This window comes from Carettochelys insculpta, chromosome 4 (assembly GCF_033958435.1).
Source record: "Carettochelys insculpta isolate YL-2023 chromosome 4, ASM3395843v1, whole genome shotgun sequence".
NCBI classification, from domain to species: Eukaryota; Metazoa; Chordata; order Testudines; family Carettochelyidae; genus Carettochelys; species Carettochelys insculpta.
The window spans coordinates 83,469,870-83,493,112 of NC_134140.1; the positions used below are offsets into that span (position 1 = coordinate 83,469,870).

A 23,243-nucleotide genomic window follows, 5' to 3' on the forward strand; every position below is an offset into this window, starting at 1 on the left:
GTGGTAACGATGGTTCTTCGAGACGTGTCCCCGTGGGTGCTCCACCACCTGCCCATCCTCCCCGCTGCGGATCTCTGTCTAGTGTTTTTCAGGAGCATCCGAGGTGGTTGGTCAAGGAACTGGCGGGGACCGGATCGTGCACGCGGCTGGGGGTTTGGAGGGGGGCGGCGCGCGCCAGCGCATGCGCAATCCAGGAGAAACTGCTGGAAGATTTCCGATCTGCGGCGCCGGGCGAGCCCGACACCTATTGTGGAGCACCCACGGGGACACATCTCAAAGAACCATCGTTACCACAGGTGAGTAACTTTTCTTTGTCTTTACTGACTTTCCTTCCCCTACTTTTTGCAGCACACAATAGCAATCTGGAAAACAATTTAATCAGCTTAGTTTCCAAAATACTTTAAGAAATCACTTTGTACATTCGCTCACAGCCATCATCTCTTTGCTGTTTTGGATAAGAAAACCACAACTGCTAAATGATAGTGCATTATTTTTACTATGATCATATATTTAAAATATCACCCCTAAATAGGTGGCATATAACATGCAACTTCTGTGCAGTGCCTCTGGAAGTTAAGCAGCTTAGTACTAGTAGTGTCCCCATCTCTTAAAAAATCTTAGATTGGTGAAGAAATGTAGTGAAACTTATTCTTAATTTTTAAATCTCAAAGAATATGTAAATCTGTTCTGTGACAAATACAGATTAACACTTGCATTCAGTACAAAACGCATGTATTAATGATCTATACTTTGTGATAGAACTGTGTGTGTGTTTGGAAAAGGGGAAACTAAGTGGTCAAATGGTGCCATAGTCTGATTTAAGTATGGTTTGGAAAATATATCTAGGTTTTCATAAGTAAGTATTCTGCAGCTATGCTGTAATTGGAGGGTTAGTATTATGGTGTCATGAAAGAAACAGGTTTTCAAGGCCTGAAAGGGCTTACCAAGGGGCCATTTTAGGAGCCTCGCAAGTAGGGTTTGCATAGAAGAACTACAGCTTGAGGAGACCATAGGTAGGAAGGGTGACAGAGGGGGAAAGATATTATGTAAATTAAACTTGGTATATGAGTGAGCTCATGAGAACAAAGTGAGCCAACTAGCAACAAGATAATGCAGTGTATTTTAAGCATATTTTCTCTCATGTAATTATCTTGGAAAAGTTTTCATATGTTTTGCTTTGTTGTCATGTCTTTGCATGCGACCAAAACAGTCTTTCTTTAAACATATGCAGCAGATTTTGTATTACAAATTATTTACTCAAGATTTAACCTCCCACAATAATCTTTATTTTGGAATCAGGGTATGAAAGAACATCTTACGTCATTATTGTGATTTTTTTAGATGTTCTTTAATATTAGGATTCTTTTATTAAAAGTTGTGGATTTTTCCTGGGGGCTGGGGCACTGGATCCCAATTTTAACCTGGAATAAATGTTTACAGAAAAATTAAGCTCTGAAAGTAGGGATTTGATAATGAAAATTAGATATCAGTAAGTGCTGAAAAGTGATGGGGAAGCTAAGTATGTCAGGGAAAAATCCATGAGAGAGACAAGAGTTTAAGCATATTAGGAATAAAAGGAATCCTAGCAATGTTCTAGGCCCATTACTAGATGGAAAGGTAAAATAATTAATCCTGGAGAAAAGAAAGAAGTGGTCAAAGAAGGGACTTAATCTGTATTTGCAAAGAGTTAAGACAGTGTAAGAATATCATATAAGGATGATAAAGTACTTTTTCCAGTCCATTGTTAACTGAGGATGTTGAGCAACATATAGTAGGGATGAAAATTGTCAAATAGGTCCAGATAGCTTGCACCCAGGAGTCCTTAAAGAACTGATTGAGGAAATGGCTGGCTCAGGGATAGATTTCAGTAAATCCTGGAATTCTGGGGAAACCACAGAAAACAGGAAGAATGCTAATATGCCAATGTTAAAAGAGGGTAAGTGGGATGACCCAGGCAATTATTGGCTGGTGAGCCTGACATCACTCCCAGGCAAAATGGTGGAAACATTGATACAGGATTCAAATGATAAAGAATAAAAGACTGGGAATATAATTAATGCCAGTCAATATAGTTTTATGAAAAATATCTAGTCAATCGAATATGATTTTATTGAGATCTTAAGTTTGGCTAATAAAGGTAACTGAATAGAGTAATATTCTATATTCTACCTATTCTGACATTGTGCTACAGAAATTACAAAATATATTTTAATATATTCAGCCATATGCAAATCTATACATCCTGGAACAAAGAATGCTGGCCATACTTAGAGAATGTAGGACTGTATCTTAGAAAGTAGCAACTACACAAAGGATTTAGCAGTCACAGTGGATAAACTCCTCAGCGTAAACTCCCAGTGTGAAGCTGTGGGGGAAAAAGGGCTAATATGGTCCTTGAATGTATAGATAGAAAAGAGGAGCAGGAAGGAGATTTTTAGCTTTGTATTCATAATTGGTGAGAACTATGCTGGAATGGTGGATATATGATTAAAGAGCCAAATAAATCTGAGGTCTGGAAAAAAAGGCCTTAGAGAGGAGACTTAGGGCTCATCTGTGATCTTCATGAAAAAGAAAATTGAGAGGTGATTTGACTGGTGTGCAAGTAACTTCTTGAGAAGAAGATACTGGGTTCTTGGGGACTCTTCAAATGTTGATGCAGGATTCAATGAATAAATATACAATCATGGCAATGACAGTCGATATAGTTTTATGAAAAGGAAAACATAATACAAACTAGCTTGGGAGCTGAAATTGGGCATCTTCAAATTGTATATGTGGAACTAATGTTGACTAATGAAGGTTTGTAACAATTAGAACAAGCTATTAAGGGAAGGAGTGGATTCTCCCATCTTGATGTCTTCCGGTCAAGACTGGATGCGTTTCTCAAAAACAGGCTTTAACAAAGTACAAGTTATTAGGATTAATACAGGGCTTCCTGGGTGAAATTTAAAAGCTTATAATGTGCGAAAGATCAGACTTTGAAGATCTAATAGTCCATTTAGCCTTAATCTCTAGGAATCTGTGAAGTGCTGAGAGGTACTGAGTAACTGGAATGAAAACTGATGTGGTGGTGTTGGAAACCTCTATGTTGATAACCTGTTGATGCCCTCAGTTTTGGATTGGACTCTTAACATAGCAGAACGCTTACATCAATAGTGCATAGCTTATACTGTTAAATATATAAATATTGAGACTGCTTATATTTGGAAAAGTAACTGTCCAAGTCATCAAAAGTTTTTGTTTCCATAATAGTTTTCAGAGCAAACTTGCTTATTTAATCTGGGATCTTGTAGTCAATTTTTGTGGCTCCATCATAGTCATATGTTTGTCAGTTTCAGTCCTCTGTCATTTCTGAGTACCATATTTGTATTAAACGCAATGGTGGTGTTCCACACATGCAACTGAAATCAGAATTTGAACCTGCAGTCAGAATTCAGTTTATAATTCTGTTGAAAAGATTTTTTTGACAGAGCACAATCCCAGACACTCTATTACTTTGGCTATGCAGTGTTAATGGGAATAAGTATTGTCATTAAAAGAGTTGGCTGCACTTTCAATGTGTCCAGGAAGTGGGGCTGAGTGGACTGGGATGGAGCGGTAGAGCAGAACAGGCTGTTGCTTGAGCTGAGTGGTGAGTGAGGATAGGGGAGGGGTGCTGAGGGGAGGCAACCCCTCGCTGCTTCTCCCATCTGCTGCTGTGCCCTGCCCAATGTCACCCCCACCCACGCACGTTGATCTGGGAGGAAAATCAGGGAGCAGGGTGAGGAAGAAGTGGGACCTGTGGTGCATTGGTGTTGCCTGGGGTCCTGATGTCTGGGCCGCTGGGGTAGGGGGATGCCCTGCACCCCACCGCACCCCACACTTGTCTGAGTTTAGGCCCTGTTCCTGTAAAGGCTCAACTATATGCTTAACTTTGTGCATGGTGAGCAGAGTTCCTTGTAAGATGAGCACTTGAGGGGCCACCCAGGAGAGATTCAGGTGCCACCCAGTTGTTTAGCAGAACACCAATAGTTGGCAGCATGGTGGTGTATATCCACACATGCCTTGGGGCCCTAACAAAACTTATTCTGCACATGGATAGAAAAAAAAATTGAGGGAATATTAATAGTGAGTAGTCCTGTTGACTTCAGTAGGACTAGTCGCAGTATGCTAATTTAAGTACATGTATAAGCCTGTAAAGAATTCCGTTTTACATTGTCCTCCTTTCACGGCAATGATATTGTCTTATGTGAAGCATCATGCATATTTATGATGCTTACTAAGGATGAACTTACACGCCTGATCTTTAACTTTTACCAAAAGGGTAATATTCTGTCCTATATTGACATTAAAAAAAAAATCTGTGATTTAAAATCACTTAGTAGCACCCCTCTAATACTAGAAACAAGTTGTTGACACTGGACAAAGGAAAATGTCAGTTTTTCCAGCGGTGGCTAGCATTAACTCAGCTTGTGGAAGGAGCTGGAATTCTAAAATTTCCATTTTATTTTTTATATAAAAAACCTATTCTAGGTAACTTGTAGAGGTGCTAAATTCAACAGTTTTATTTTTTTCTTCCTTTGACCATTGACAGTGGAGCTCAGTAATGAAGGCAATGCCTTCCTGGGTGCAGGGACACAAGAACTAGTCCCAGTAATAGCCTTCAGAATTCATCAAAGCATTGTTAAGAGTTACACTTTGGCTATGTAAATGACCTATACAGAATGTATGTTGGGATAGCGTGGTATAAAGTCCTGCATGATATTTATATGGAATGAACTGTGCAAGTGGCCTTGCTACTAGCAAGTAAAGTGACTTGAAAATTCATATCTAAAATTGTTTATATGATGCCTGCTTTATAATTTTATTCACTGTGTATATAATCTGTTATGATCCCTGTTTAATGGGGCTAGCGCAAGGAACTGGAACAAGTTTTAGGTAATGATTTAGTTGAAAACATATTGGGTACTCCTATTGATACAATTGTTTTAAACTTGGAATACTTCTGGTAAATGTGCATAATTCTACCCAAATAATCATTCTAGTATCTCTTGAGTCCCAACATTAAAATGGCTTATTTATATGGCTGTTCTCCCCTGCTTTAATAATGAAATTTCTAAAATGCCTGATAAATTAATAAAGATAAATATTCTACAGGGAGAAATATTCAGTTTTAATTTTTTTAATCTGTATATTATGGAGGGGTGGTAGTGGTACCACAGTTAAGGTTGCATTGTACCTTTGTAGTTTGGATACTACTGTTGTGTAGTTGCCTCTGAATCTACTTTGTGGAAGCATCAGTCTTCTAATTTTGAGTTCTAAAATTCTTGAAAATCCTTTTGTTTTTAGGTGACTTTTGAAATGCATAAAGAAAGCCTTTCCCAAACGTTCAGGGATTACCAAAGGAAAGGAAGTGAAGGAAGTGGGCCCATTCCTTCCACCCCTGTTAGAACGATCTCAGGAGTTAGCAGAGAAGCTGAAATCACAAGGAGTCAACAGCCTGCGGAGGTGACAAAAGCCGCTGCTTCTGCCTACATTGCATCTGATAGTGCTCAGAAAAATGAGATTAAAGTCTCACCTGAATGTGAACCACAAAGTCACTCACCGGCTGAAGAAGAGAAGAAACCAGAGGGAGAAAATGGTCAGAGATTTTCTGATTTAAACAGAGCAGCACCTCACGCAGAATTTCCTTCACAGACAGCAGCTATAAAACCAGGGGATTCAGAAATCACTTCAGGAATTGCTGAAGCAATTGCAGATTCTCTGAGTAAAACTAAAGAATTTGGGACTTTTCTAACTGCACAAATGGTTTTAGAAGAGGAGATTCCCGAAAGCCCAGAAATGCTGGAAGAAGTTACACCAGAGGTGGAAGAAGATGACTTTGTTGATTTAAAAGAAGAAAGCAATGTGCCTTCACTTTCAGAGGAGCTGGTACTAAAATCCACTGAAGAGAATAGCTCACCTGAAAGTGAACGGCAAGTAACAATAGCAACAATGGAGGAACCTGTTGTTGAGCAGGAAACTGAGTCAGTACCTTTACCATCCAAAAGTGCTGAAATTGTGGATGAAATAAGAGAAGAATTGGCTTCCTTGTCAGAAACAGTGACCTCTGAAGTTCAAGAAGAGACAAGTCAACCAAATTCAGAAGGGTGTGAGAAGTTAGAGGAATTGAAAACTGATGGTAATGACACCAAAGCAACTGGAGAAGATGCAAACACACCTACTTCAGCACCTTCTGTTACCTCAGAGAAAAAAATTGCTAAGCTTGATGTTTCCAGTGTTGCATCAGACACACAGAGGCTAGAACTAAAGCCCAGCACAAGCCTGGAAGCAGCTCAACCTCTTAGACCCTTACCTGAGGTAACATTTTACTCCCTGATGCCAAAATAAAATTGTACCCCAAAAAAAAGGGAGGAGGAAGGGGGGAAAAATCAAGCTGATTAGTTTGATTATAAGAAAAAGCAAGACTGCTTTCCAACAGGACAGTTTAAGTGACTGAAATTCTGTACAATTAATAGGATTTTTGTAGGCTCTGGAAGAAGCACTTTGCTGACCTCATGAGTTGGATAGCTAAACTATAATCAAGTTGTGCCATCTTCATGGATTCTGAGGCTTAACCTTGGATTTCCCTATTTTCCCACTGAACTTCTATTACGTTTTTCCATCCTCTTAAGCCAGGTGTGGGCAGTAAGCAGCCTATGGGCTGGGTGCTTTATTTACCTGAACATCCACAGGTACGGGCGATTGCAGCTCTTCTTGGCTGTGGATGGCAGTTTTTGACCATAGGGAGCTGTGGGAAGTGGTTTCTGGATCTGTGCCACTTCCAATAGTTCCATTTGGATACGAAATGCAATTCCTAGCTGACAGGGGTGGCAAGCAGCTGTACCTGTGGATGCACAGTTAAAGTGTGTGATGGACTGTCAAGGCTAATCCTGAGAACAGCATCTGGCCTGCAGGCTGCTTATTGCCCACCCCTTCCTTAAGCCCTTCTTTGTCTCTCAGTCCTGAGAGGGCTCTACCCCTACCACCCATCAGGCAGAAAAGATCTGTATGAATCCCTTTTAGGGTCTGATGAATGCTTCAGAGGCAGTTTTTTAAAGCTAACTGCTACTAGTGTCCATCAGTTGAGAACTCATTCATTACCACTCTAGAGTATCACCATAAGGCTGCATTTAGCAAATTTTAGGATTGCACCTATGCTTTTGCCCTTACTGCAATGTTCACACTCCTTCAGACTTCTGTTTGCAGTTCAGTGGTACTAATCATGGTTAAACATTGATGTAGCTGAGTACTTCCCTCCTGCAGAGACACCTGCCAGTTGATGCCCATCATCATACAACATTCTTCCTCAAAGGAGGGAGGTCACAGTCAGCAGCAACCTATGCTCCCCATGTGGTAAGGTCTAGTTGCTGCTTGTTTTTGTCTAGACTGGCAGAGATAGTGGTGCAACTGTGTTATAGTTTGTAGCTTTGGTATAAATAGTAGTGTCCCTGGAATTGTCTTAGTTTAATTTTTAAATGTGTGCATTTGTAAGTTTATATAATGTTGTTCAAAGTGTGTAGGCCTATTAAAAGTGAAACTTCTTTCAATAAACACTGCTGAAATTCAATTTTTGTCATTTTGACACTGGCCAATGTTTCATGCAAACAGATATCAAGGCCGGAAGATTCATCAGGACAAGATGTAGCTGCTGCATCTGATGGGCAAAGAAGAGATTCCAGATCAACCATGTTTCGTATTCCTGAATTCAAGTGGTCGCAGATGCATCAGCGTTTGCTCACAGATTTACTCTTTTCAATAGAAACAGAGATACAGATGTGGAGAAGGTAAATTTGTGCTTTGGAGGAAATCCTATTTGCTAGCATTATAGTGTTATGGAAAGAGTGGGACCAAGAGACTTGGTGGGCCCTGGGGCAAGGTGGGAGGGAGGCTCGGCTCTGGCCCTCTGGAAGGGGCAAGGCCAAGGGCAGGCAGTCCCTTTGCACTGCTTGAATTGGCACTGCCTCCCCCCCACCCCCCATTCTTTCACAGCTGCGTGGAGCAGTGCAGCAGCACTGCTGTGGCATTTCAAAGGGGCCCTGAGCTCATGCTGTCACTGCTACCAAAGTAACAATGGTGGCAGCCAAAGTTCTGGGCCTCTTTGAAACACCAGGCCCGGGGGCAACTGCCCTCTTTGTCACTGTGGTGCCAGGAGGCCTGAACTGAAATCTAAGGTATTAGTGAATTCTAATGGAGCTGGTTAACATTTTTAATACAGTAAACCCTCTATTTTACAGCTCTCGATTTAGCGGACTTCAGGAGCAATGGACGTCTCATTCCTCTGTCCCTCTGGTTGTTCCTAAAGCCCGCTTAGTTGTCGCCCGTAAAATCCTAAATCCCTCCCCCTGTCCCCCCACAAAATAAGGTGACTTAGTGGAGCTGCCACCTCCAGCTGCCAAACCCTCCACTGTGGCCGGGACTGCTACCTCCGGAGCTGCCACACACTCCCCCCCCCACCAGAGGAGGGGCACATACACAGGCAGCTATCACTCACGTACATTCCCCGCCCTGGTGGGAGGGACGTGTGGTGGCTTTGGTGTTGGTGGCTCCGCTACGGGCAGCTCCAGCCGCAGAAGCAGGCTCCTGTCGCTCCTCCAGTGGTGGCAGTTCTAGTGAGTCGTGGGCATTTTTGTGAGAGGAGAGGGTGGGGGGACACTGGGGGAGCGAGCAGTAAGCCCTTGTTTCCCACTCACCCCAACCCTGGTTTCTCCCTTTCTTGGATAGCCATTCTACAAAGACCGTGGTGGACTTTGTGAACAGCAGTGAGAATGTCATCTTTGTACACAACACAATTCACCTCATCTCTCAAGTTATGGACAGCATGATCATGGCTTGTGGTGGTATATTGCCATTACTTTCCGCTGCTACATCTGCAACAGTAAGGAACTCCTCTTTTACTCCGAAAGTGATTACCTGTGGGAATGAACAGGTCGGTCTTCATATAGTGCACTATTAGGAACATCTGCCCTCTTGGGAGAACATGAATCTCTATGGGCTGCTGCCTTAGGAGGAATTGAGGCTCCTGCTGTCATTGCCCAAAGAAGGGGAAGAGCCAGCTAGAGAAGGTTTGCAGTCTGTGCAGTCTGGAATATATTATTATTCTCTCTGCATTCCTGCGTGAAGTGTGATTAATTATTTTGGCAGTAAGCAATAATGGCCTTTCTACAAACTTGTTTTCTTCATAAATTTTGGTTATAAGGATTTTCTATAGAAATAAATATAGAAATTTCTATAGTGTTTTCTATAGAAATAAATCTTTTTAACTTTTCCCTTTAACAGCATGAATTAGAGAACATAGAGCCGACTCAAGGTCTTTCAGTAGACGCTTCAGTAACATTTCTCCAGAGGTTAATCAGCCTTGTGGATGTGTTAATTTTTGCAAGCTCTCTTGGCTTCACTGAAATTGAGTCTGAGAAAAATATGTCATCTGGAGGAATTCTGAGACAATGTCTTCGACTGGGTAAGTATGTGAAACTGCTTATTAAAGGAAAATGGATTTCTTTGTTATAATGTTAGCTACCATTAACTTTCTTATATATTTAAGGATAATAATTTTAGATACTTATCCTACTTCACTTAACCAACTATGCCTGTCATTTTTGCCTGTTGGACCTAAAGTTTTCTATCCTTACACTCACTTTTTACTTGCAGTTTGCCCTGTAATATTTCTCCTTTCTACTCTAATAATACGTGCAAACATTTATTCTGTATTTAGGTAAAAGGACTATGACTGTAGTTAAATATTGGTAGGTGCAGTGAACTGAAATCTGCATTTGGTGAACATTTTCATTTTGTCTGTGAAAACTTCTGTTTGCTAAAAATGCACCCCAAATGGGATTAAAAATACTGGATTTCAGGAAAATTGAAAAATCATATAATGAAAATTCATCTTTAGGTGTACAAGGGCAAGAAAGCTTTAAGGAGTGTTCAATTTTTATGTTAAAATGGTTTAGGATGTGGTGTAACTCATCATCATGATCATCAAGCGTGAACTCAGTGCCTGTTGGTGTCTGATGCCTTTCTCACTATTTTCTTCTATCTTTACCTGTCCAGTGCAGAGTGGCTTAGTTGTGATTTTCTTTTGGCAGCCAACTTAATCAACTGAACCCTGATCAACTGAGAACAACTAAAAATGAATGTAATTCAAACTATTGCATAATTGTGTAGTAGCCTAAATGCATATGGTATTTTTATAGAGAACCTTGTAGGAGTACAAAATATGTATCACAGTCTGATCTGTCATCTGCAAACAGTCTGTGGATATAAAGTGGATATCTGCAGATATGCAGTGCTGTAATGACATAGTACTTGTTGAGAGTGGACTCAAGCGGCAACAGTCTGTTGCACTCACTCATCAGATACCCTAGAAAGGGTGGGGGAAGAAAATGTTGTAGAAATGGCAGCAAGTAAGGCAAGATCTGGGTTAAGTAGTCAAAAAAATGGCTTTAGAAAAAAATACATCAATGCCAGTTGTATCCAGAAGGAGTTTCTGAAATTAAAAGATATCCTTGTGACTGAAATGTAGCTCTAAATCTGAACGTGGAGTCAGGACCTGCTGTGGAGCTTGGGACCACCTAGATGACCTACAGCTGAATAGCCCAATTAACCTGGTGCCTTTTGAGTTCCTGAGGGGCATCAGCAGACCTACACTTAAGCTCAGCAGCTGTGTTGGGCCAGAGTTTATGCTCTCAGCAGGCTCACACCAATGCCTACCTTTTTACCAGCCTTGTTCCTGTCCTGCTCCAGCCCTCTTCCTTTGCCTGCTTCCTAACTCTAGCTCTGACCCTTGGCTTTACTTCATATTACGATTGCTGCTCCAGCCATGAAGCATGACTGCTATTGCTCCAAATTCTAGGTCTGACTGACAATGCCATGGTTCATGACAGTCCAGGTTCCCCTTCTCCAATCAATTAAATCATAGGACAGGTCCAACAGGACAAATGGAGAAATAAATGATTAGATCTATATAAACATTAAGAAGATGATTTAAAAAAAAAAAAGGAGATGGCCTAGGTTTAGTCTGAGACCAACTGAACAATCAAGTTGTAAATATTAATTTTTCTATATTTTGTATGTCACACTAACTTATCATTTTTGTCAATTTGAATAAGAAATTTAGTTCCTTTATGTATCTGCTTTGTGCTAATGAAAATATTTCAGTGAGACAATCAATGCGAGGATTCAGCAATACTAGCAAATCATTTTGGATATGTAAATATTTACAGTAGAACCCTGAGATATGCACACTTGACTTGCATGTGTCTTGGGTTAAAATAACTTTGAGTGGCACAGAAACTGACCAGCTGCTGCACTGGTGGGTATTCTGGCTCCTGTTGGGGCAGCAGCCAAGACTCTGACTCTCATCTGCTGCCCGACAGGAGCATGGAAACTTACTGGCGCAGCAGCCCTCATCAGTTTCCCCTCTCCTGTGAGCAGTGGGCAGCCCAGAGCCAGGCTCTCAGCTGCCCGGCACTCACAGGAGACAGGAAACTGACCAGTGCTGCTTCACTGGTTGGTTTGCCTGTTCCCGAGAGTGGTGGAGAGCTGGAAACCAAGCAGCAGCCTGGTTCCCAGCTCCCCTCTGCTGGCGGGAGCCAGGGAACTGACCAGCAATGTGCTGGTCAGTTTCCTGGCTCTTGACAGCTGAGGAGAGTTTCCCAGCTCCCTGCCACTCTGGGAGCCTGGAAGCTGACTGGTGCATAAGTGCTGGTCAGTTTCCCAGCTCCTGCAAGTGCAGGGGAGCTTGGGCTGCCATCTGGTTCTGAGCTCCTTCCGACTTGCATGAAATTTGAGTTACGCGAGATTGCCCAGGAATGGAACCTTCGTGTAACTTGAGGGTCTATTGTATATCTGAATTCTACTAACTATTTAATATTAATCTGGTTATTACTCTGATTTAAGTATTCTGTGAGCTTTGTTTTTGGGCAACTTAAAAAATAGAAAACTTTTTTTCTTTTTTTGTTTAATGTAAACCAAAGGATATCATATTCCTCTTAGTGATGCACCAATAATATAAAATTATTACTTACATGGTAACACACATTAATGCCTTTCCTTTAAGTGTGTGCAGTGGCAGTAAGAAATTGTTTGGAATGCCAGCAACACTCACAAATGAAACCTATTGGAGAAATGGTAAAGATTCAGAAAACAATGCAGGGCCTTATAGGAACAGGAACGTCGACAGCAAAGGCAAGTATATGACATTATAACACAAAGCAAACAATACTGCAATCAATGTGCACAATGACTAAGTTCCTGTGTTTTTTGTTTCATTAACATGTAGCAGAAAAGTAATGTGTAGTATCAAAAACGTGAATATTCAGTCTGTCATTGTTCCAAACTATAAATATAACACTTAGGCATGGGAATCATCTGCATTAAAATTAAGCTCAGTCTGTCTTACTTTCACATGTTCCCCTAACTGTATTGATCGCTGTGCCCTGGATACCATCAATTTGATATGTATTATCTTCAAGAGAATTGCTTACATCTGGTTTTTTTTCTTTAAAATAAAAATGATGGAGCTAGTTTTGTAGAATTACATATCCTGTTCTTTGTATTTCCTGGAGCAGTGCTTTTATAACTGTTACAGAATTGGTTGGTTTTTCTTTTTAATAGAACCCAGTTGACATTGTGACTGGTGGAATTTCTTCAATACGAGACTTTGACAGACTTCTGCAGGATATGGATATTAACCGGCTTCGGGCAGTAGTTTTCAGAGATATAGTGAGTTCTGGAAGACCTTAGTTGTTTTGTTGTCCCATCATTCTTTGTATACTTTGAATGCTGAGCTGCTGCTACCTATTAGGCAGTTGCCTGTCATTCCTCTATCTAACAACGTTCATAAATGACTCCTAAAACTTTGACCTATTTGGGAGAATTACAAGAAAAGGGTCTGAGGTCAGATGTTGGTGTATGCGCATATATATATATATGCATGTATATAATATAATATTAAATTACTATGCTGAATATATTATACCCATACACTCTGCACACTCATACATACTTACAAAACAATTAATGTTTCCTATACTGTAGCCATGTTGATCCCAGGAGAGAGAGAGAGAGAAAAATATGGGTCTTTGTGGAGCATGAATTAGTTGAAATCTGTAGGAGCATGAGTCTCCATAATTCTGCTTTATGTCCTCAATATATTATGTTCATCTACATTAGTATGTAGGGGTGAGCATGCACTCACTCATCCAATGTATACACATGCATATACCCACCCTTTCTGGTGCACATATATGGCCAATATTAAATATAGGCAAATACATTAACAAACTTGTATTTCTTGTGAAGTGTTACTAGAACCTCAAAACAGAATCTAATCTTATTTTTTTTGAAGGTTCGGCAAAATAGAACCTGTATTTCTGTAATGCCAATGGGGCTTTAAATTAGATAGGTATATTCCTTTGTGATGCAGCATGAATTGTGATGTTATACTTTCATATTTGGCCTACTGTGTTTGGTTTTCAAAGTTGAAATATTTCATAATTTTTTTTCTTTTAGTAAAGAAACACAATTTGGTTGCTCTTAACAGTAAATGTAATTTAAAAACTTTGAGACAAAGTGGCTTCTTGGACCAACTTCTGGTTCTGGAACTGAAGAAAAGCTCTCTGTAGCTTGAAAGCTTGTTTCTTTTCCAGCAAGTTGGCCCAATAAAAAATTACCTCGCTCACCTTGTCTCTCTTCTATCCTGGGATCAACATGGCTACAGTATAGGAAACATTTAATTGTTTTGTAAGTATGTATGAGTGTGCAGAGTGTATGGGCATAATATATTCAGCATAGTAATTTAATGTGATTAGCTGGAGTATTTATGCAACATTAGGGCCATTCAATCTCAGGGTTAAACATTCATAGGGAAAAAAAGGGGGTTAGCATCACTTGATTACAATTGTACTTTGCCTAATTTTATAAAATGGACAACTAGTGACTAGAAAACATTGTTCTTCTGGTGATAATACATTATGTTAATAAAATATCAAGTAACTTTGCTGAAATTTTTAAAAGTAGAGCAATAGATTCTTTGAGGTGGTTTATATCCGCAGTATATGCATGATTATAGTAAAGGATTGATTCAGTAACCATGATTTGTAGATATAGAATCTTGTAAGCCAGTTTTGCTCATGAGGTTTCACTGTTTTGTTTTTGTGGTAGACCATAGGCTACCCTGTGAAGAGACTATCCCACTGCTAAAATTGTAATGGAAGAAAAAATGTTGTTCTTTGCAGGAGGACAGTAAACAGGCACAGTTCTTGGCATTGGCTGTAGTATATTTTATCTCAGTCCTTATGGTGTCAAAATATAGAGACATACTGGAGCCCCAGAATGAACGGAGGCATCTTCATCATAGCCAGTCATTCAAGGGAACAGAGAATGGAAGTAGTGAGGTAACATCTGCAGGTTAGTGATTGAAGTGGGTACACTTGGCATGTCACTTATGAGTTACAATGTCTTATAGAATTATATAGAATTCTACTTAAAGTTCTGAGCGTGTGGACATGTGTCTGTGTGTAACCACTTTGGATCTAACTTCTTTGTGTTCTTATTTGCTCAGACTGCGCTAAGAAAAACGTAGCCTGTAAATTGCTGGTACTGTCTATTTGTTGTTATCTCTACAGGGCCTCAGAGCCATAATCAAGGACCAGGACTCATAGTGTGAGGTCCTGTTTAGTGCATGAATAATCTTTGAAGCATATAAATGATATTGATCATGAACTTTAAGGTGACTTAGTTATGCATGTGTATAAGTATTTACAGAAGCAAGACCTCATTTACATTGTTTAAATTATAGTACTGTAGTCTTGCTTTCTATTCGTCCAAAAAACAATTAGTTTTTTCCACCCCCCCAATCTTGTATTATTGAGTCTGACTTCAGCATCTTTTCATTGTCTTAAATTTTATTCTTATAGAAAAATGTTGTGGGCTTGTCAGAAACTTGTGTTGACGTGAATTCTTGTTTCCCTCTGAAATGAATTTTCAGTGTAAACCCAAGAACAAACTAGAGACAAACCTGATGATAGATGCAATATTCTTTAAATATATGTGAAATATTTTAGTAATGTGTTATCACCTGTTGATTTTAGGAGAAGTATATTTAATGTTGGTTTGTTAACTAAGAACTTGAAATAGTTTTTTCCTTATTTTTGGGGGTATCAAAAAGTAGAAAACCCATCTGCTACTCCTGGTACTTCAACTCCAGTATCAACAGAAGAATCCGAAAGCTCAGCATCTGTACGAAGAAGAGACTCAGGAATTGGAGAGGAATCAACTTCAGGTCAAGCAAACAATTCAGATGCTGCTGCTGAAGCAGGACCTCCGAATGCCAGTTCGGGTCCAGATGCTATCAGTGAAGTGCTATGCACGCTGTCATTAGAAGTCAATAAATCTCAGGAAAACAGGAGTGGGGCAGAAAATGAGTTTACTGAGAAGACTGCATCTGCAAAGAATGTCAATGTGAAGGACATCCTCAGAAGCTTGGTTAGCTCCCCAGCAGATGGTGCCACAGTGGATTCTGTGCTTCTACCACCATCCTTCCTTGGAACTCTTGGTGATCCTGCTGCTGACCAGCATGTGCAATTCCATTCTTTCGACAGGTAACGTATTTCCTTTATGCTGTGTATAAAGAACGCCATTTTGTATTCTTTCTTAAATGTGTAATGTAAGATGCAGAAGAGTTCTGCTGTATAGCAGTTAACATATTCCTGGTTAAGAATTTGCTGAATAAGTTGCATAATCACACCATGCAGTAATATAATGAAGATTAAGTCTCAGATTTTTAAAGTTATTGAAATGTTACTCTACTCAGCATTGGAATGTCTACCTGTGGAATCTGTCTGACTGGTGTACACTGAAAACATGTATCAGCATAGCTGCATGTTACAGGAGTTTGAAAAACGTACAGCCTGAGCCAGAGAACTAGGCTCTGATAACCCCTGTGGTAGATTGTGTTAGGTCTATGGTAAAAATCTTCTATTGATCAACCTACTTCTTCTTGGGGAGGTGATTAACTACAGCGATGGAGAACCTCTCCCATCACTATAGTGTCTATGCTAAAGTGCTATATTCATTATAATATTTTAAGTGCAGACATAGGCTCAGGCCTGATATACACTAGGCATCAGTTTATCTCAGTTACACAGTTCTAGCCACACCATTTGCATAGCTAGAATCGACATATCAGGATCGACTTTCTCTCCCCACGTAGATCAGGGATCTTTGGGCTCACACCAGCGTCTCTTACTCCGCATATCAGCCTGGAGTATCAGGGTTGATGGCAGAGCCCAGAGAGATCGATTTTGCTGGGTCTTCACACATGCATAAAAATCGATCCCTGGTAGATGAATAGCAGTGCGCCAACCCCACGATCAGTATAGACATACCATAAGTTGCATTTTCAAAAGTCAGTCATAAATACCTTTTAAAAATCTGGGGCTAATTAATTGATAAGTATTTTGTTTGACTAGGGTCATGACATTGCTGTCCCCTGAAGGGTGTGTTGAAATGGAGCAAAATGAAGCGTTTAGCATGAAGCTGTTAAAGTGTGATCAAGAAAGTGTTGGTGTAATTCTGATCTGTTTAAATCCTGTGCAAACTGACAGTATATTAAGTTATTTCAAAACATGTCAAACAGATGAAAGTTGTCTTCTGGCCCGTGAGATTCATCTGCCATTAACAAGATAGTCCCCCCGCCCCAGTAATGTTCTGGTTGATATTGCTTGGAGTTTGAAACAGATATGATTAGGTGCTAGGAGTCTGAATATAAATTATGTTGGTAGCAGATGTTAAAAATGATAAGATGGAATACATGCTAGATTTCGTTGGCAAAGGTGTAAAACAAAACTTGGAACTAAAATTGAAAAGACTCCTTTAAACTTGAAAGAATCAGCCATTATTGAAAATGAGGACTGCTTAACTTACTTACTTTTGTCAGATAAGATTTCTAAATTATGCCAGGGCTATGATTACACCAGCAACACTGGGATTTCATTGACTAAACTGGTGGAATGTCCACAGACAAAATGTGTGTTGTCAACAGTTTGACGAAGCTCAGCACTTTCATTGGCCACGTTGTGCCTCATAGCCATGAGGCATAAAGCTGCCATCGACAGATTCTGGCGGCAAAACCGCTACGTGGATGCTCTGGGGGGCCTTCTCTCAACAGACAGGGCATCCACAACAATGAGCAGGCCTATCTGCTGTGCTTCCAGGGGCCTGTTTTGTCAGGAGAGCAGCCGGGCAATCTGGCTGCTCTGTTGACAGACAGCAGCGCTCTCTTCAGTTTTTTTTGTGTGTGGCTGCACTCTGTTGACCGAAGTTTTGTCAGGAAATCTCTTCCAACAGTGACTTGTGTTGACAGATCGCCATAGTGTAACCATAGCCCAAAATGTTGGTAACCTATGTGACATGTTCTTCACTAACAAAACAATAATGAATTATGTGACTGAGGGATGCCTGCAATAATCTGTGCTGATTCGTATAAATCAACAAGCATGATAAAATTAATTTTCATTTCAGACCCCATCAAGTCAAATATGTAAAATATTTTCACACTTTAAATAGTGTGTCCTCACAGGTTAATTTAGGCCTATTTTTTTAAAGGGGTTTGTGCTGTCACGTTGGAAAGGCTTAAAACATTGCCAATATATTTGCATTGGCCTTTTCCTTTTCTCTTTTCAAACTCTCTTGCTTTACTGCCTGCTCACTTGCTGTCAGCCCTGCTGTTACAGTTCCTGATACAGCCTCTTGCGGAGTCTGCAGAAAAGGGCATGGACTATCAAGAAAACAATGCAAAAAGTTCTATGCTCCATGCTAGTGGTTCTCAATGACAGGTCCAAGGTCCCTGAAATATCCTTTATCTTCCAGCTTAGGAAGGCAGCAGGCTAGTTCCTGGGATCACAAGAGTTGAGAAACTGCTCTATACTAAAAGAAAATGTGTTTGCTGATGATGGGAGTACAAGGCTTGCTCACTTAATGATTTCTGGCCTTTTATTCAGTGGGGCAGAGCCCTCACTGAGTAACACCCTTGCCCTTTATCCACACTTTCATTCACTTGAAGTGAAAGTTTCGAAGTTCAGTAGTCCCTTGAATTTTCTCTTCAAGATTACTGTTCTCCATATTTTACTGTTCACAGGCTTGTAGGAGTCAGTGACTCGTAAAATGTTTTTTTTTAAAAATCCTCAATCACCAGTGCTCTATGGCTGCAAAAAATGAGTAAATTTTGGTCACGGCAGGAAATTGTTTGGAATTTGGTTGCAAGAGGGGATGTTATTGCAGGAATAAGGTGTAGTGACTCTTGGCTTGGTGTCAGGAGCTGGGGATATAAAATGACCTTGCCATGACTGAATTCATTTTTTCATACTCTACCAAATGGGGATTACTACATGTCCAGAAGGAAAGTTGGTCTTCGCTATTTTAGATCAGGTAAAGGAAGAATAGATTATGTGCAAGGAAACTCTTGGGAAATAAGTTGTGTTGGTTTCCAGGGACTGTTTGTCTACGTAGCTGTGGCCCTACAGAATAGGAGACAAATATTTTCTTAGACAGAGATGGTGCAGATCCCTTCAGGGTAAAAATTGTCCCATTTGAAATTCTTCCAAGCAGCCAGTGAGCAATGCAATTACTGGGTCCCTGAAATTCCATGCTCATGGTGAGATACTTGTGCCCACTAGCTTCATGATTGGAAGAAGGTGTTCATGTGATTTGATGTATTTTTTGTAATTTGAATGCTTTCAAAGCATTGACCTTATTTTTGTACTTTTAGAGCCCTGCACACATGCAAGGTTTTTATCTGCATCTAGATGCACAAAAGCGAGCAATGGATATCTGCACTGACATGCACACATGCAGACGCCCATGGATATCAAGTGGATACCTGCAAGTGTGTAGGATCTTAGATACAAAATCTGTATCCACGTCTGAAAAAGAGCTGCAGATATTCACATCCCCATCCATGGATGCAGATACCTGTGAATATAAAGTAGAGATACATGGATTGGCATGGCTTTTTGTGTGTGGTCTAGCAGATTGAGCACCTGATCATTACTGAAGTTCTTGGATGCTATTGCAATTTGCATATTTAATAATTGGCTCTAAGAAATAATATTAAACAAAAAAATCTGTTTGATATTGAGTTATATGGCAATATATTTACATCTCAGTCATTAGACGTAACTATTTATTTTTCCTTAAGAACAAAAGAGAACCAATCCAAACACCTTGGTTAAAAACTCAAACTGGAGAGGGGCTGGGGGAGTGAAGGACCTGTTAAAGCAGTGTTTACCAAATTGTCCTTCTCTTCAGACAAAGATCTGTGTCCTGCCATGCGGTGGTAAAGGTTCACACACTTCAGATTACATCTTCTGGGGCTCCCCACCTCTGCTCTGGGAAACATTTGCTGCAGTTCTTCATGATCAATTTCCTTTTCTTATGAGAAGGTGTTTAAATTTGGGCACTAGCTGCATTATTTAGTAGACATTCTTACTTTTCGTTGTTGACTGGTATCACTAAATCACTTTTTTTTTTTTTTTTTTTTTTAAAAAAAAAGTCCATTGGCAAAAAAAAAGATAGAGGGATGGTGCAGCAATGTGTGCATGTATAGTGTTGGAGTTAGGATAATTTTTAGCTGTTGCTGACACGGTGGCTGAATATTTGGGCTGTGCTCACAGATCTAATTTACTATGTGGAAAGGCGATGGGCATGTGCAAGCTTTTGTGTTGGGTATATTGGTGTGGTTCAGATATGTGCAACCTTTTCTGTTAGTGAACTGTGCTTTGTTAGATTTTATCCAACAGAGAAGGGTTTGTGCACAGCTGCTGACAGACGAAATATTTTTCATCAGCTACAGTGTTTCTATATCCCACAGATTTGTGCCTTCTCTCTTATAGCACTCTGATATCCAATGAAGTTTTTAAAAAAAAAATCAATAAAAAAATCAATACACAACTTTTGTCTGAGGCACTTAGGATTATTACATGTGTGCACATCTGAGACACACCCTCCAAAGCAAGACAGTGGAGAGATAAGCCATCTAATAAGGCCTACCTTGTACACCTCTGCCTCCAAGCACACACCTTTACATTTTCACAATTCCCACACTCTGTACCCTTAGCTGCCACTGTCTCCTTTAACCATTATTCTGCCCATACCCCTTCATCCAGTGGCTGTGGCCTAGTGTAATTGACTGCTGTGCTAAAACCTGCAAGTGTTAGGGAGAGACAGACATTCCAGTAATGGGGATGTGTGCAAATGAAAGGAAGCATGACTGAGTTGGTTGTCGTGTAGAATATGTGGTGGTGGCAAGTTGTGTGCTGTTGAATGGAAGAGCTGAAGACATGTACAATTAGGTGCTGCAATTTTTTCATTTCCTTGCTTTTGTAGATTTGCATCAATGTGTTGCGTATGTAGTGACCCGAACTGCGTCAATGACATTTTTGAAGTATTGATTTCCTATTATTTTTGTACTTAATTGAGAGGCTGCTGGTGTGTGGTAGAGGTCAAGAGCCAGTGGAAGGTTGAAATACAGCTGCTCATGTAACATGTTGTATCCAGTAGCTGTGCAATATACCCTTGTCAGCATCTTTACACTGTTAAATTGTGTAACTTTTACATTTCCTTACTTTTGTCTACCTGACACATCACAAAAGTGCATAATATAAGTGAAAGCTTTGATCATGTCAATAAGGTAATGATGTGCATAATCTCATGTCTAGGGTTAATCTGTTCACTTGTATTGTGACACGTAGGTAATTATCTCATAAATTAAGAGAGTTAAAAAATCAGTTTAACGTTGTAAATAACACTAGATAAAAGTTATATACATAATTTCCACATTAAAATGTTGGTAGAAGGAAAATCAACAGTATTGCAACCACTTGACTATCGTGGTATTTAGTATAAAACGATTTAAAAAAAAGTTTTTGGCTCCAAAATCCAAGACATATCTACAGAGTTTTTTCTGGGGTGGGTGTAATAGGTTATGACCTTGTTGTGGAAAGCTATAGCAGAGTTAGAAGTAATAGCTTTTATCTCTGAGGGATCACCAAAATACTAATAGTCCACTGGGAAACTTTGGAAGGGCAGATTTTAGGATGCTCTGTGCAACTTACTGGGTCTGGTTTTTGTTTAGTATCTGGTGGCAAACACAAAGCTTTAAGTTTAAACTTTTTATTTTGTTTTGAGACACCTTGTTAAAAGTTGTTCCCATGTAGCAGTTCACCAGCGAAGTATCTCTGGGAATTTCAAAGCATCTGTCTGATCCTGCATTTATCTCAGGAATGCTATGTCAGAAATCAAAACTCTCCTCATATCTTAAGGATTATCAACTTCCCAGTCATAGCTGGAGAGTATACAGTAACAGCTTATATGAGTGAAACCTTGTTGAAAGGCTGCCAGGTTGCAGGCCTTCACAAACAACAAGGTGTGTGTGTTCATTCCCATGCCAAAAATCTTCTTCTATCGCATGTGGAGATCCAGTCTGCTGATTAGTGGGTGCCAGGGGTTCATCTTGATAAAGTTCAAGGCCTGGGCTGGCTTTCAGTAGATCCATAAAGACGGTGAATTTATACAATCCCATTGCAGAGACAGTGCTTTTTGTAGACAAAAAAAAGTTGCTAGTATTGAAAGAAAATAGGACTGATTGAAAAAAAATAAACTAGAATAAAAACAATTTTTTTTTTTTCAGATTAAAAATACCAATGAAGTGATCTCTTGGCTAGCCTGGTAAAATCCATTAACCTTTAACTTGTCACTTTAACTATGTGACTCTCTCCTGATTTTGCTACTCTTTGTCAACAAATTCTGTGATCGTGGAGTTCTGGAAGTCAGAATGAGTATAAGAGAAACAGGCACTTAAATCATGACTTTAGAGTGTGACACCCAAATTTGAGGCTAAGCTTTAACTCACAAAACAGTTTTCTGAGCTTGTTTACTTTCTCCGGATGTAGCATGTGTGAGCGGCTTACTTTGGATCAGTCTGCTTGTGCATTTCCCGCTGTTATGTGTGCCTTTTTCAGTGGCCCTATTTTAGATAATGAGTTAGAGATTTAGTGTAATTTATGTACAATGAACACAAGCAAATGTCTTCTGTTAAAGTTGGAAAAGGTTTAGCTGAAAAGCTAAATCTACTAGTTAAAAGTAGGGACACAAGACGATCATGGCAGAGATATACCAACAAAGGCAAGGAACAGTTCTCAAGTGAAGCACTTCACCCTCTTGCCACCAGACTCTTGGGCTAAGGGAGCAAGTAGCACCTGTCCATGTGAAGGGGCCTTTTGTCTTTCCTCCAGTGTTTTCTGCCTGCTATAAAAATGCTTGAATTGGTGATGATGAGAGCGGACTGGCTGGAGGATGGCATCACACTGTTTATTTTCTTCAGCCTCCAATATTTAGGATTCTTGGGAATACTTGCTTGTTTCTGATCATACCTTTCCTGAGTAGCAACATGACATTGAAGTGGTTTTGGAGTGTTACTGAAACTTGCAGGATTCCATATAAAGCTGTGTGATGTAATTATTTACAAACTGAAAACTCAAATTCTGTAGTATTTAAAACAAAAAAAGAAAAAACAAAACAGCTCATGGCAGGTTCTTTCTGACATTCCACAAGTGGATTTTTACACCTCCCCATAAAATGATGGGATAGAGCCCATACACCTCTCCCCATTCCTCCCAACTGCAAACTATAGCATTTTGTGCATTTAATCTTGATGGGGCTGTGAAGAGGTCTCTCTCCTCTTTTTTTTTTTTTTTTAAACCTTCTTCATGGGGTACTCAGAGAGGAAAGAAAAGAGGACTAGGCACTGCTGATAATAGAGCCTGTAAAGCTGATACTAAGGGTGTGTCAACGGTACAATAAAGCACGTGCTCGTGTCAGCGTACTTAGGGCTTTTCGTTACTATGCAGAAGATCGACCCAGTCACGGTCAACCTTCCAGACTCGATTTTGCACATCTAGTAAAGTTGCATGAAATCGATCTGTCTGAGGTCAGCAGTCGACCCCTGTATTCATTTTTGCGATGAGTAAGGGATGTTGATGGGAGAAATGCCCTGTCGATCTTAACTTAGTGAAGGCAGGTAAGTCAATTTCAGGTAAACTAATTCTATCGACGCAACTACTGTAGTTAAAATTTTGTATCTCAGCTTGACTTATTCCCCTAGTGTAGAGCTGGCCTAATGCTTGTGAAGCTCGGGTTAGGGATCTGTACGATTGCAGTGTAGA

At 40.0% G+C, this 23,243-nt stretch overlaps 1 protein-coding gene across 8 annotated transcripts in view; it reads left to right on the forward strand.

The window, feature by feature from the left end:
- LRBA (LPS responsive beige-like anchor protein) overlaps positions 1–23,243 on the forward strand; it is a 657,226-nt gene that overhangs the window by 121,078 nt on the left and 512,905 nt on the right. For 5 of the 8 annotated variants that reach the window (XM_074993191.1, XM_074993193.1, XM_074993194.1 and 2 more), the window contains exons 23-30: positions 5,329–6,339; positions 7,630–7,805; positions 8,743–8,896; positions 9,298–9,478; positions 12,080–12,207; positions 12,637–12,744; positions 14,259–14,430; positions 15,191–15,623. In XM_074993191.1, the coding sequence (XP_074849292.1) occupies positions 5,329–6,339; positions 7,630–7,805; positions 8,743–8,896; positions 9,298–9,478; positions 12,080–12,207; positions 12,637–12,744; positions 14,259–14,430; positions 15,191–15,623 (2,363 nt within the window). The remainder of the gene's footprint in view (positions 1–5,328; positions 6,340–7,629; positions 7,806–8,742; positions 8,897–9,297; positions 9,479–12,079; positions 12,208–12,636; positions 12,745–14,258; positions 14,431–15,190; positions 15,624–23,243) is intronic. The other 3 variants (XM_074993192.1, XM_074993195.1, XM_074993198.1) reach the window with 1 other exon arrangement.